General features: G+C 36.7%; 1 protein-coding gene across 1 annotated transcript in view; it reads left to right on the forward strand.

Moving 5' to 3' along the window:
• Positions 1-12,802, forward strand: part of SLC2A9 (solute carrier family 2 member 9) — an 85,389-nt gene that overhangs the window by 44,994 nt on the left and 27,593 nt on the right. The window contains exons 9-10 of the mRNA XM_027736280.2: positions 1,625-1,735; positions 10,788-10,889. Of these exons, the coding sequence (XP_027592081.1) occupies positions 1,625-1,735; positions 10,788-10,889 (213 nt within the window). The remainder of the gene's footprint in view (positions 1-1,624; positions 1,736-10,787; positions 10,890-12,802) is intronic.

The following is a 12,802-nucleotide window of genomic DNA, read 5'->3' on the forward strand; positions in this document are numbered from 1 at the left end:
TATCGTAATTTATATTTGCGCTGTTAGAGAGAGTAGTAAGTCAGTGAATCTTATCCTGTCTTTGTTCTGCGAGTTTTTTAATCTTACCATCAGTGGTCAGTCATACTCTTCTGTATCAGCAGACCAATGGTCAGTTAACCCCAGCACGTGCTACATTGAAGGCAGATTACTTCATATAGAGAAGTTTGCTGATATTATTCTCATCACTGCTCTGGTTCGAGCTGATGTGTCAGCAGTAGGCATAAAAGTCTTCAGTCAGCTTCTCCTTATCTGTAGGGTGATAAGGTGACTTATCACTGGTGTTTTATTTTGCTTTGGTTTTATGTAAGATCAGTTGGATTTTCTTCTTTGATCTGGGACAAGCAGCTTTGCTGAAGGGCTAATTTGGAATTTAGAGTTACTTTTTGTTTTACAAAACTCCTGGGTTAGTATCTTGATGAACAGATGTAGCATGTGCATAATATGCTAGCAGGTAGCATGATTTTCCTCATGTGATCATAACACTCCCATTCATTAGACAAATCTTTTGTTTAACCCTGTTAGGGTGTGTCCCATGGACAGCATATGGGGAAAAAATATCACTGCTACTTTTATGTTTAGTGCCATCATTATCTCTGGCTTTCAGTTTTGTTGTCACTGGTAAATTACCTGTGATTTAGAACTTTATTTTCTTTTGATAATCAGTTGTTTCATTTTCTCTAGTAAATCAATTATATTTTCACTCTCCAAGGCAGTCTCTCCTTCTTTTATGCTTTTGGCAGCCAAAATCTTTGGCTAGTTCTTTGCTGTCACCTTCAGTCAAACACAAATATTCTATGGTTTTCAAACTTTATTTGTGATGTGAATAGGGCTTTAATGATTACCAGACTTGTTATTTTAGAATATTGCTACTATTCTCTGCCTGGATATTGTCACCACTGGATATGGTTTTACTGACCAAACATGATTGACTTCCTCTAAGCTATGCAACCTCTGTTTCTCTCCATTAGTGACAGCTACTTCTAGCCTATGATTTCTTTCATCCTAAAACCAGCTTTTTACTTTTCACCAAGCAACTCTCATTCTAAAAATATCTTTTCTTTCTGTGGATAATAAAGAAACATTAGGGGAATGACTTGACTGCTGATGTCCACACTGCAATGACGTTAAACTAGAGATAAATCTCACACCTTCTATCCAAAACCGAGCAGCTCCTTCAGTGCCTCTCAACATCTCTTTCTTGTGTTCTCCTCTGTTGTTATGTGCTGTTAAAGTATTCCATAAAGCCACACAAACCTGCTGGTTAAGCAACGTGGCTCAGCCACATGAAACCTATTTGTGTCCTCTTGTTCAAGTTTAAAGTGAGTTTCTTTGATTTACTCCTAAAGTGAATTAAGCTAAATCGAGTTAAAGCTGTTTGTAATTCTGCCTGGTTCTGCAAGCAGAAGGACAGCGGCCTTGTGACTAATCCTGGAATTTGTACCTTCCCTTCATTTGTTGTCCCTTGTCCAGCCCTTGGTCATTTGAGAGCCCTCAGAGGTTTAACAAGTCTGGCCTCTGGCAGATTAGGTGGTTGAATTGAATACCAATATATTGTAGTTCAATCCATAACGATTAATAACTCATTTTATCCTCTCTGATACAGATCTGGTACTACACAAACAACATCTTCAGTGAAGCTGGGATCAGTCATGAAACAATTCCCTATGTTACGCTAAGTACTGGTGCTGTTGAGACTCTGGCTGCTGTTTTTTCTGTAAGTATGGTTTTAAAAATCCATTAACATGCTTGATATTTAAATTACCGATTTTATTTCCTTACACAGGTTAAAAATATAAAGAGAATAGTATATTGATTAAGTGTAACACTTGATAAAGTGATTGAAAATATTATTTCTAATTTTAATCCTAAACCCGGTTTTGCATCTTTGGGATGTTTTTTCTAAGATGCTCCTTAGTTTTAGTTCCATAAAAGGAACATATGAGTTGGTATATCCTGAGGTGCTTTGTGTGAGTGAAGAGGAAGACAGAAACAGCAAGGCCCAAAGTATATTAAGTGGTAACTCATAAATGATTTTACCTGGTAAAACAACTTTACCTGGTAGCAGTTTATTCACATCTGAGAGTCTTCTCATGTGTCTGTTTGTAAGCAGACAGTGTTGTTGGAGAAGGCTCAGGCACAGTACAGGTAGGTGTGTTCGCTGTGGCTTGCAGAAACAGCCACCCAGATTGGTGGAAAAGTGAGCCAGCATGCTAGAAAAGAGTGTTCCATTTCTAGGGTGGTGTTAAATTCTGCTCTCTCACTCACCAAGGACAGGCAGGCATCCTTTTGTAACATGTGAGCTCCTGAATAGGTTGGGGACCTTCACTCTGCACTGAATGGAGAGGAAACAATAGAAAAAAATCATCCATGCACATTTTTTCTTTCCAATTTCAAACTGGAAAAGTTGACTAGGAAAAAAAAATACACTAAATGAGTAAACTTAATCTGAAAGTTTTAGTAGGTGAATGCACGATTAATTGCTAAAGGAAATGCATTTCTATTTGCACTGCAATAAATAAGAAGCAATGGGAGAGGTCTTAGGAATGGAAAGCTGCAAACAAGCAAGTACTGTTTTCTTTCCCTGCTAGAATTTTTCCTTATCTTCATATATTCTATACTAACTGTATTTGCACAATAGTGGACACACAAGCCAAGCATTTTTAAATGTCAGAAGAATGGTTTTGGAAAAAAAAATCCTTTTCTGTGGCAGAGCAACTGCTTATGACCTACAAAATGTTAAACTAAATCTAGCTATCAAGTATATTTTCTTATTGCCTAGGACATAAGGACTCTAAAGGTCACAAATATCTTCTTCTGATCTTTTTGAATTTCCACAAATCTATTTTTGGCTAAAGCTTCTATTTTTAATTTCTTTTTTAATTAAAGAGACATTGATTAGTAGGGAAATATGGAAGTCCCTACCTGTTACAGTTTCTTCTTTGTGATACTGCACAAACACTCCTCTGTTTAAGATATATGTAAAAACAATTATGATAATTCTGCCACTGATATAAGTGAAGAATACACCTCTTTTATGTGAAAACAGATGAAAATTACATGGAGATGATTCCCTGATATTAAAGCCATTATATAAATAGGGTCTGTCATCTGTGCTGTCAGTTTGTGGGGCTTATTCAGAGCGCACTTTTCATACATAATGAGGTGGATGTGTCTGCTTTGGCTCCTGGTATGTGTAACTTTTTGTTCTCAAGAGAAGTGTTTTTAATACTTTTTCTGTTTAAGCTACCTTCCGTGCTTCTGGAAATGCTGATGTGTTGATATCTCTTCTCTCTTCAGATTTCTCAGGTCAAGAGATGCTGCTTTGTAGCCTTAATTTTATTACAGTAATCTTCAGAGATATTTCATTGCTGCTGTTTAAAGCAACAACAGTGTGAATTTCATTTTTCAGTTGAGGGTTTTGCAGCTTATTTATTCAAGTAACTTCCTCTAATTTTCTTCATTCCTAGCACTAAGGATGGGGCATTTCTTCCCCCTCTTAACCTATCCCAATGACGCTTTATGCCATTTTTGTTTAATCTATTTGACAGCATTAAATGTTAAGTCAGATGTGCGTGCCTTTTGTACCACTCAGGAAATAAACAGAAGAAAGTAGAAACAGGACTTTATTTTCCTGGTCTTTTTAATATGTTGTGCTTTCTAGAAGAAGCCAGATTTTACTTACAGTAAACTCCAGGATTTCAGTAGAGATAATCAGTAACAGAGATATAGTTTTTGTCCTTGTAAATTAGATAGGAGAGGCCCACAAGAAATCACATACCATCTGTGATCATTATGCCTAAATGAGGTGACTATGAGACTCCGAGCCTCAATAAGAATACTGGTATTGACGAGCTCCATTGATGATGCCAAAGGAATAGATTGAAATAGACATATTTCACAGAAAAGCAAAGTTAACATTTAGGAGAGAAATACTGAAACTCTGAAAAATTTTGAAAGTCTCCCTTTAATGTGTCTCCTAGGAGCAGCAGCACATAGTAATAATGTTGATGTGGTTCGTGAGGAAAGGTAAATAACATCCCATCATTTTATAGCTCTGTGTTGCCTCAGATCGCTTGATATGCCAGCTAGTAGCATGCTTTGCCTACAGCTCCGTTCCTCTTCCCCTCGAGCAAAAGCCATGTTACCAAGCCATTGAAAAGTGAAACACCTGTATCGTTATGTTCCTTCCATTCATAAAATTTGGCTACAAATTCTGCTTACACTAGCACTTCCTAGTTTACTTCACAAAACACCTCTGTTGTAGCATTGCATGCTTGATGCCCTGGCTTCTCTCTAGGGAGAGAATATAAAACTTCCTGTATGTTTTTTCGTTAATTGTGAGAATTCCACCCACTGTACTGAACACAGATTCAGTTTAGAGGACTGACTAGACAATCTACTTTTTAATGAGGGTGCCCATTAATTTCAGTTTACTTCTGAAGAAGTTTGGTGTCCTCTGGAATGACTGACTGACTGGATTTGCTACTTGTAGGCATATTACAGCAATATGCCTTATCTAACCTGAAACCATTCATTAAAGTAGGATAGAATACACCTAAATAATTCCCTGTGATTATTAGAAGTCTGTTCTATAAATTCTTCAGTAAGGGGATTCCACAAACTTAGTTATTCTTTAGTAAGAGTGATTACTATGGCTATTTTTTAATTTTTACTGATTGAGGTTATTTAATTTAGTTGTTATCTTACTCTTAGTGGGCAAAAAGAACAATTTGCCAGTGCCTTTCTTTAGCAAGGCAACAGGGTGAATGTAAAGAGACAAGTAAGCTTCTGAAAAGGTTCCTTCCCTCCTCCATGAAACCAGCATAGAATAAAAAGGAATGTTATTCAAATTAAACATCCCACATCCAATTTTGCCATCTGTGACACCACATTTGGTCTTTATATAGTGTTCACAGAAAGAGACTAGCTATGGCTATATTGAGAACACCGTGCCTTAAGCATTTCCCATAAGGTGATGCACCAAGGTGTTACTAAAAGCCTGTGACAGAGACAAGCCATATGAAGCCACAAGTGAGTTAAAATACATTTCAGTACTAGACCATAAAAGAATACAGGAAATCCTTTGCAGTATCACACAGAAGTCAAGGAAGCCAACCTTCTTAGGCAAGATGATTTTATTCTGCTTCAGGATCTCGTGAGAAAGAGCTCTTAGACTTGGTCTGTGTTTCTTCTAATGTTAGTAGATCTTAACATTGGAGGGATTCCCTGCTTGGGCCATGGCTCATCTTAAAACAAGGGTACTCCATATACTTCCATAGGTATTCTCATCCCCAACACATTTCCTCCATGATTTCCAAAGGACAATGTAAGATATCTCCGTTGAAACTCTGTGGCTCTACTGGGGTCAGAACAGGAAGAAATATGTATCAGCGAAAGCCAGTCATATCAAATGAAAAAAAATGGGGTGGCAAATACTTGCATCTCAAGAGTTCTTAGGGAGTTATGCTATAATCTGATTTTTAGTAGGATTTTTAAGGCAGTCCCACGTAAGACTGTTCACACTAGGTCAGAATCAGCCTTCACCTGCCCATAAACCCCAATAGGATGTAAGTAGAGGAGAGTACAAGAACATGGAATTCCTCCCTCTTTCTCCCCTCACCCGGACAAGCTGTTGCTCAAGGACTACCAGAATTTCAAAGTTATATCTTGGCCTGTAATAGCCTGGATAGAGTCAGCAGTAGAAAAGAAAGATTGGCCAACCAGCATCTCAGATCATGGTGTTTGTTGATGGACAGAGGCATACAGGCACATTTTCACTGCAGGGTGGACTGCAGAGTGTGACTGCGTTAATGCACACTGCATTCATCCACAAGTGATCAATGGAATTGCTGTTAGACAAAGACGTGTTTCCTTTTCAATTGTTTTAATACATGTGGACTTATGACTAGACAAGGCTTACATGTGTTGAAGTAACCATGTAGTGCCTTCCAGGAGAAAAAGTCTCATTATGAAAGTCTACCTTACGATGCCACTCCTAACACCCAAGGTGTACATGGTTAAAGGCTGAGTTTATGTAGTACAAATCCTTTTGCAGGATACATTCAGAAATTGAAACTCTTAAAGCTATCTCCTGCTGCTGAGGATTAAAAAACATTGGTTTTGAGTAATGTTTGTATCAATCTGTTCAAGATGATCTTCATCAGGGCATTCAAATACTATCATTAGAAAATAAAGCACCAGCCACAATAAGTTGTCATAGATTAAGGTTGGGATCTAGTCTAGCTTTTATAGCATGAACATGGCATGAGACAAAACCTAGGGCTTTTAACAGCTAAATCACCAACAGAAGGTGTTTTGATTCAGAAATATCTACAGTTTACTGAAGGGACATCATAGGAACAATGAAATGAGGTGCTTTTGTGTTGCCCTAGGGGCTGTTGCCAAGCACTGCTGAGGCAAAAGCATCTGGCTAGATGAGTTCCTGTCTCAGTCATGCTGGTCTGGCAGGCATTGACTATGGAGAGCATCTTTAGTGAGTAGAAAATTTCTCTTCCAACTGAAGCTGATTAAGGATGCCTTACTGCAAAATACTTCAAACTGAGCTTGGAAACTTAGCAATCAATTCTACCCTTTGCTGAGAGTAATCTCCAGCCTGGCAGCTACAGAAGGTGTGTAGGATCTTATCCTGTCACGACTTTAACACAGATGCAGGCAAATGCAGCAATTTATTTAAGGCTTTTGCTTGTGTGGTCAAACTTGATGCTAGGCCTGTAAATTCCAGTTTAGGTACTTAAATACAATAACCCTTTTTTTGTTTTAAAATGTATAATTCATAGAGTAGACCGATGGACATACATCAAAATACAAAGCAAAACCCCTCAATTTATAGTGCTCAGTCTGCTGTTCTGCTCCTTTTCCTGGATGCAAGATACTACACATTGTGTCATAAAGTTACATAAATGAGATTATACTTTTTCATCCTGATACTTAAAATGGAATTAAGAGTATTAGCTTGCCACATTAAGTCTGAAACCAGTCATACAGTCTAACTCAGACCTTTATCCAAAATATGTCAGAAATAAAGTGTGGCTACTATTGACATTAACATACAGAGCAAACTTCTTCACAGAGCTTCACATCAAGAAAATCTGACAGAGTTTTCTTAGTATAATCTAGGGCCAGGATATAAGTAGGGAATAGTATTCAGTGACCTCCTATTTGGGCTGTAAAACTTGCATAGACATTCATTTTGTCCAGACAAGCTTGTCTGATCTTTTTTTAATGCACTCTGCTTTCATTATGTCAGCCTTGGTATCTGCAGCTGACTCAAGTGAAAAGGTTGACATTTGCTTCTTTAACTTTATTCACAAGTGTTTCCTGCCAGACAAAAGTAAGTTGTGTGAAATGTTAACGTAGTTTGCATATCAGTTGCCTTATTATCACCAAACATTTGTGCTGAGAGAATTTTGGTTACAATATTTTTTTACACATTTTCAGTAATTTCAGCTATGTTAATTATCATGACTGGGTATAGGGTTCTGCAAAGGCATGTTTATGATCACACATAAACAAGTATCAGCCTACACAGTTTGGCACATAACTCAGTGTGCTATCACTGAATGCAGTTGTAAGGTTCTTCTTTTGTCTGTACTAGAGCATATACTGAATGTCTTGTTATTTCATTTACTCTACTGTATAGTATATTTTGACTTGTTATAGGTCTTCAATAGGTAACAGTTACCAATGCATAGCAGTGGAGCATTCAAAACTATAAATACTTGAGAACTCACCAGTGAATCATCTTCCACTTCTTATGAGTCATAAGCGTCTTAGTGGGTTTTGCAAGTTAACAAGTTTTGAATTAGTATAATCATAACTAAAAAAATTAATTGCTGTCTGTTTATAACCTCAAACCCAGCTTTTTTTTCACCAGGGAAACTTGCTGTTGTGGAAGATGTGTTAGACCTTGCTTTTCAAGTATTACTGAATCCTCAAAGTAGAAATGATTATAGGATTCCCAGCAATTCTGAGACAACATATTGTCCCTGTGAGTAAGGACAAAATTCCTGATTATTTTTCCTGTGAAGGAAGTTGGTCCAATCCATAAATGACCAGAAGTGTAACGAACAACAGCAATTATAAATTGTTTGGGTCAGAAACTGCAGCTAGTGCCCAGAAGCTGAAGCATCCAAGTTCCTGAATGGTTCTGTATTAAACAGATAGCATTGATGAATGCTTGGGAAACCTGGCATTAGCTCAGGAAACAGAATGTCATGGACTTGCTTGCACATGCATTTGCTTTATTTCTTCCCAAATTATCTCTGAGTAAAACAGAATTCAGATATATTAGAAACTACTGTTATGTTCTGTAAAAAGGATATAGAACCCACAGATCTGCTGTAACTGTATCTGTGCTTGGCTGGTCTCAATTAAAACGGGGAGCACCTCACCAACCCACCTAGTTTTACACAAATATGTCCACAGTGTAGGTAGACATAACTACACACACATGGTTTTTTGAAGGACTTGTCCAAGCTGTTCTCCCTTACTGGAATTTGATTTGCTTTGAGCTTTACAACTGAAAACTATGTATCGGATCTTCACCATGTTTTGTACGAGAGGCATCTACGACCCTTTTTGCCTCTAAGAAAAGCATAATCCCTTACCCTGTTTTAACATAAAACCCACCAGCTGGGGAACACTGAAATTGTTTAATCATGACCACCAACCCAGCATTGAAAAAAATAAGAGAAATTGCCCAGTATGTCAAATTACATGTGCAGCATTTATTGCTGAATGTGTAATTCATACCTAATTACATGTGCAACATCTGTTGCAGAAGTCTCTGTCTTACAGACCCATTCATCCTTCAGATCCATAAAAGATGTCTCTTGGTTAAGGGTATGTGTGATGCAAGATATTTCCATTGAAACTCAGTGGCTCTTACCGGGGTCAGAACAGGAAGAAATATGTTCCAGTGACAGCCAGTCATAGCAGGTGAAGAAAATGAGGTGATAAATACTTGCATCTCGGGAGTTCTTGGGAAGTTATGTTATAATCTGTTAAAATCCATCGGCAAGATGGATTCATTCATCATAATGGAAACTACTTACCATCTTGTAAAGGTTTCAACAGTGAAGCAGTTGCAATTTTGAAACATTTGGTCCTCGTGAGCACAATGTGAAATCTTATTAACATCAGTGCGCGTCTTTTTGGAATTCCATAATTCTATTATGGAAGCTGTGGAAACTTTCCAAGTGAGTATATTTCACCATTCAAAGAAACGAGGAATGCTAAATCTTGCCACAGAGCTGCTTTCAGTGTTCTGCAGTCTAACAGTGCACATCTCTGGTGTGGAAGTTCAGCTCAGGGTACAAGGTGAACACATGTTGAAGCCTGTCCTAAGATCTGATGGTCAACCCCACACTGAAGAAGTTCTTGCCACTTGAGGCAAGTCTCTGGGTGACTTCGTACTTTCCTCTAACACATTTCATCTCAATGCTCACAGGGGAATGGTGTGTCCTGTCTCCCAGAATTAAGGAGGTTAGTCCAGGTTTCATTTTAGTTGCTCATTTTATCTTTTGCTCAAAGGATATGTGGAAGATGGATTTCAGCCTATAGTAAATAATCATATGACAAACAGTCATGTGAGTCTGACTCTACCTTATTTGAAATAGTACATTTTGGGCTTTGTAAAATTGTTTTATTTTTCTCATAAGAAAACCAACTGTAATTGTAATTTTAGTAATTATCAGCATGAAAATTACATCATCCATTATGACCTAAAATATGTATTAGCCTATTTTAATGAGTCAGACTAGCAAAGACAGTTTCATGTTACAGGTTTGCAAGCAATTCTTCACTGTGTTCTTCTCTATTCAGATTTTGTGACTTATATTGAAGCGTTAAATAGAAATTTAAAATGAACATGAGTGTACAAGTATCAGTGTTACAATCACTTGTCTGAGCAAAGTTTTCTTCTGGGTGGATTTCTTTTGTCTGGATATTCTAATTACGCTATCTGTCCAAAATCATGACTAAATGCTTCTTCCGTGTTTGGACAAAAAAAGAAATTTAAAATAAATTCTAGTTTAACAAAATTTAATCTATGCTAAAAAGCTTTAAGACTTAAATTTTAAATGTTTAAGCTTAAATTCAGAGAGATATTGAAATTATGAAGCAGTCAAAATACAAAAGCAAGAGACTATAGTTTGCTTCGACAATGGCATTTAAAAATTACATATTGTAAGAATGTTATTATAGAAATTTGGTGCAAATTTGTAAGCTATTCAATCAATCTACAATTATTTATGCCTTGTAAAAAAAAATCAAACTTCATTTAGTTATCATCATATTAATTATTTTTATATGGCTAATGTACATCACTTGTTTTATTATTAAATTGTTGCTCAAAAAGGTAAATGTAGCAATAACTTTGAAATCTACTATGCTAATGGTGTTAAACATGAATTTACCCATTGCACATTTTTCTATCTATATGGTTATATTTGTTCTGTAGTAGGAAATTTGGGCATAACACAAATACCAACTACTGCTTTGATGGTTTCCTTGTCTTTTCAGTGGTCTCAAATAAGGATGCCATGCTGGCTTGTGTTTTCAAAGAGGCTAAATTGTGTAAACATAATTGTGAGCACAATTACGAACATGTCATAGCTTATAAATAGTGTAAAATCAACTCTCATGGTTTTATTTTTAATCTTCACGTTTACTGGGAGAACATATCACATGGTCCAAGTTCTTCAGTGCTTTATCAAGAAAGTCAAATGCCACCTTTTGTTTTCCAGGGCTTGGTTATTGAACGGCTTGGGCGCAGGCCTCTTCTTATTGGAGGTTTTGGGTTGATGGTTGTCTTCTTCTCTGTACTTACTGTCTCCCTGACTTTACAGGTAACGCCTCAGTCACTATATATTTTTACTCTCTCTTTGACCTATTTTAAATATGCTTGATACTGGTTGGCCTCGACATTCCTACATAAGTGAATCCTTTTAATCAGTCAGGATTAAGGATTGAACATAAGGATAAGGATAAGGCATAAGGATTGAACGATCTCTTTTGCTAATTTATGAATCTCTTGACTTCAAAGTGCTATCATTAGTCATAGCAGCTTTTGCATTAAAAAGCAAGAGGGGCTTTCTCACATTCTGTCTCCTTAACTCAGAGATTTATTCATATTATGAACTATTACGAAGACAATTTTACCCATAGTTGAGTAAATAGTTTTTACACATTCCATGAGTTTATCTTTGTGATTCAGTCTCTCTGAGATTTCTTTCTTACTTTATATGTCATCACTATTTTAGGTTTGGATTTTTTTTTTTCCAGTAGTGAAAAAATTTCATGTTTGCTATTTCTTCAAGTTACTTGTCTGGTATTTGTATAGGCAATATAAAGATTTAGCCTTTGGGAAATATTTGCACTTAGAAAAAAGAGGAGGATAGACTTTTTATCAGGGCCTGTTGTGATAGCACAAAGGGTAATGATTTTAAACTAAAACAAGGCCAATTTAGATTAGTTATAAGGAAGAAGTGTTTTACAATGAGAGAGAGTCAAATGATGGAACAAGTTGTCCAGAGAGGTGATTGATGCCCCATCCCTGGAGACATTCAAGGTCAGGTTAGATGGGGCTCTGAACAACCTGATCTATTTGACAATGTCCCTGCTCACTGCAGTGGGTTTGGAACTAGGTGAGCTTGAAAGGTCCCTTCCAATCCAAATGATTCTATGACTATTTATTCTAAGTTCTCAGATCTTATTAGCACTCAATTCCCCAGCTGTTTCAAATGATCAGAGGAGGATTATTAAAACAGTTTAAATTCTACCCATGAGTAATTTTTCCTTTATTGGCTTCCATTTATATAACGATGCAGTTTGTTTCTCTTCCTGAGGACTTTTGAGAAGTAAAACTGGCATCTGCAATGGCATGGGTTTGGGTGGTCTTTCATCGAGTTGCTTTCCTGCTGTTATTGATACCCGTGTGGTGCCATTAATCTGACTTTCAAATCTCCTTTCTTGTTCGAAGAGAGTCATTAAGTCAGTGTGACTGGCAGGTGTACACCACAACATTACAAAGTTTTTGTTTGACTTACCTGTATGTACAGCACAATAAAGCTTTACTTCACATACTGCAATCAGGACAGCCATAAAACAGCTCTCCTCCAGAAGAGAGATACTATTGCAAATCTTGTATGCCGAGTGAAAAATTCTCTTCTAGATCTCTTGAAACCTAGTTTGATGTGTGAAGACCTTCAGCTATTGTAAATCCATGAAGTCTGAATGGCTTTCAGTTTTACATCCTTTCATCCAAAGTGTCTCAATCTGTTAAGTATTAGAGATTTACTTTGAACAAAAGACCAGGATACAAATAGGCTTGATCCCAGAGGAATTTGTCTACTCTGTATTTGCATCTTCTCTTTCTCAGAGACCTTGGATTTTCTCCTAAACAAGAACTCCAGATTGTGTAATTTTGATAGATTTACAAGCCTTTTGGTTAACATTAATGCCTAGGAGACCATGTTTTCAACAGAACTAAAGGAATAACTCAGACTGGAAGAAAAATCACATCACAAAATGAGGGTCTTTACTGAAAAAAAAAAATATTTTAAATAAATTTTTATTTATTTATTTTATAATTAATTCTCAATAAAATATTTTAGCAAGCATATTTTTACAGTGCCATTCAAGGTGATATTTTCTGATAGTACAGTTACATGTATCTTAACCAACTTTTCAAAAATAGTAAAATTCTAATAAAAATATCATTCACACTTTACTGGGGAACAAACCCCTCCTGTCAGAGAGA

The sequence above is a fragment of the Pipra filicauda genome, unplaced genomic scaffold (genome assembly GCF_003945595.2).
Source record: "Pipra filicauda isolate LSUMZ 115617 unplaced genomic scaffold, ASM394559v2 scaffold43_size3849885_pilon, whole genome shotgun sequence".
NCBI classification, from domain to species: Eukaryota; Metazoa; Chordata; class Aves; order Passeriformes; family Pipridae; genus Pipra; species Pipra filicauda.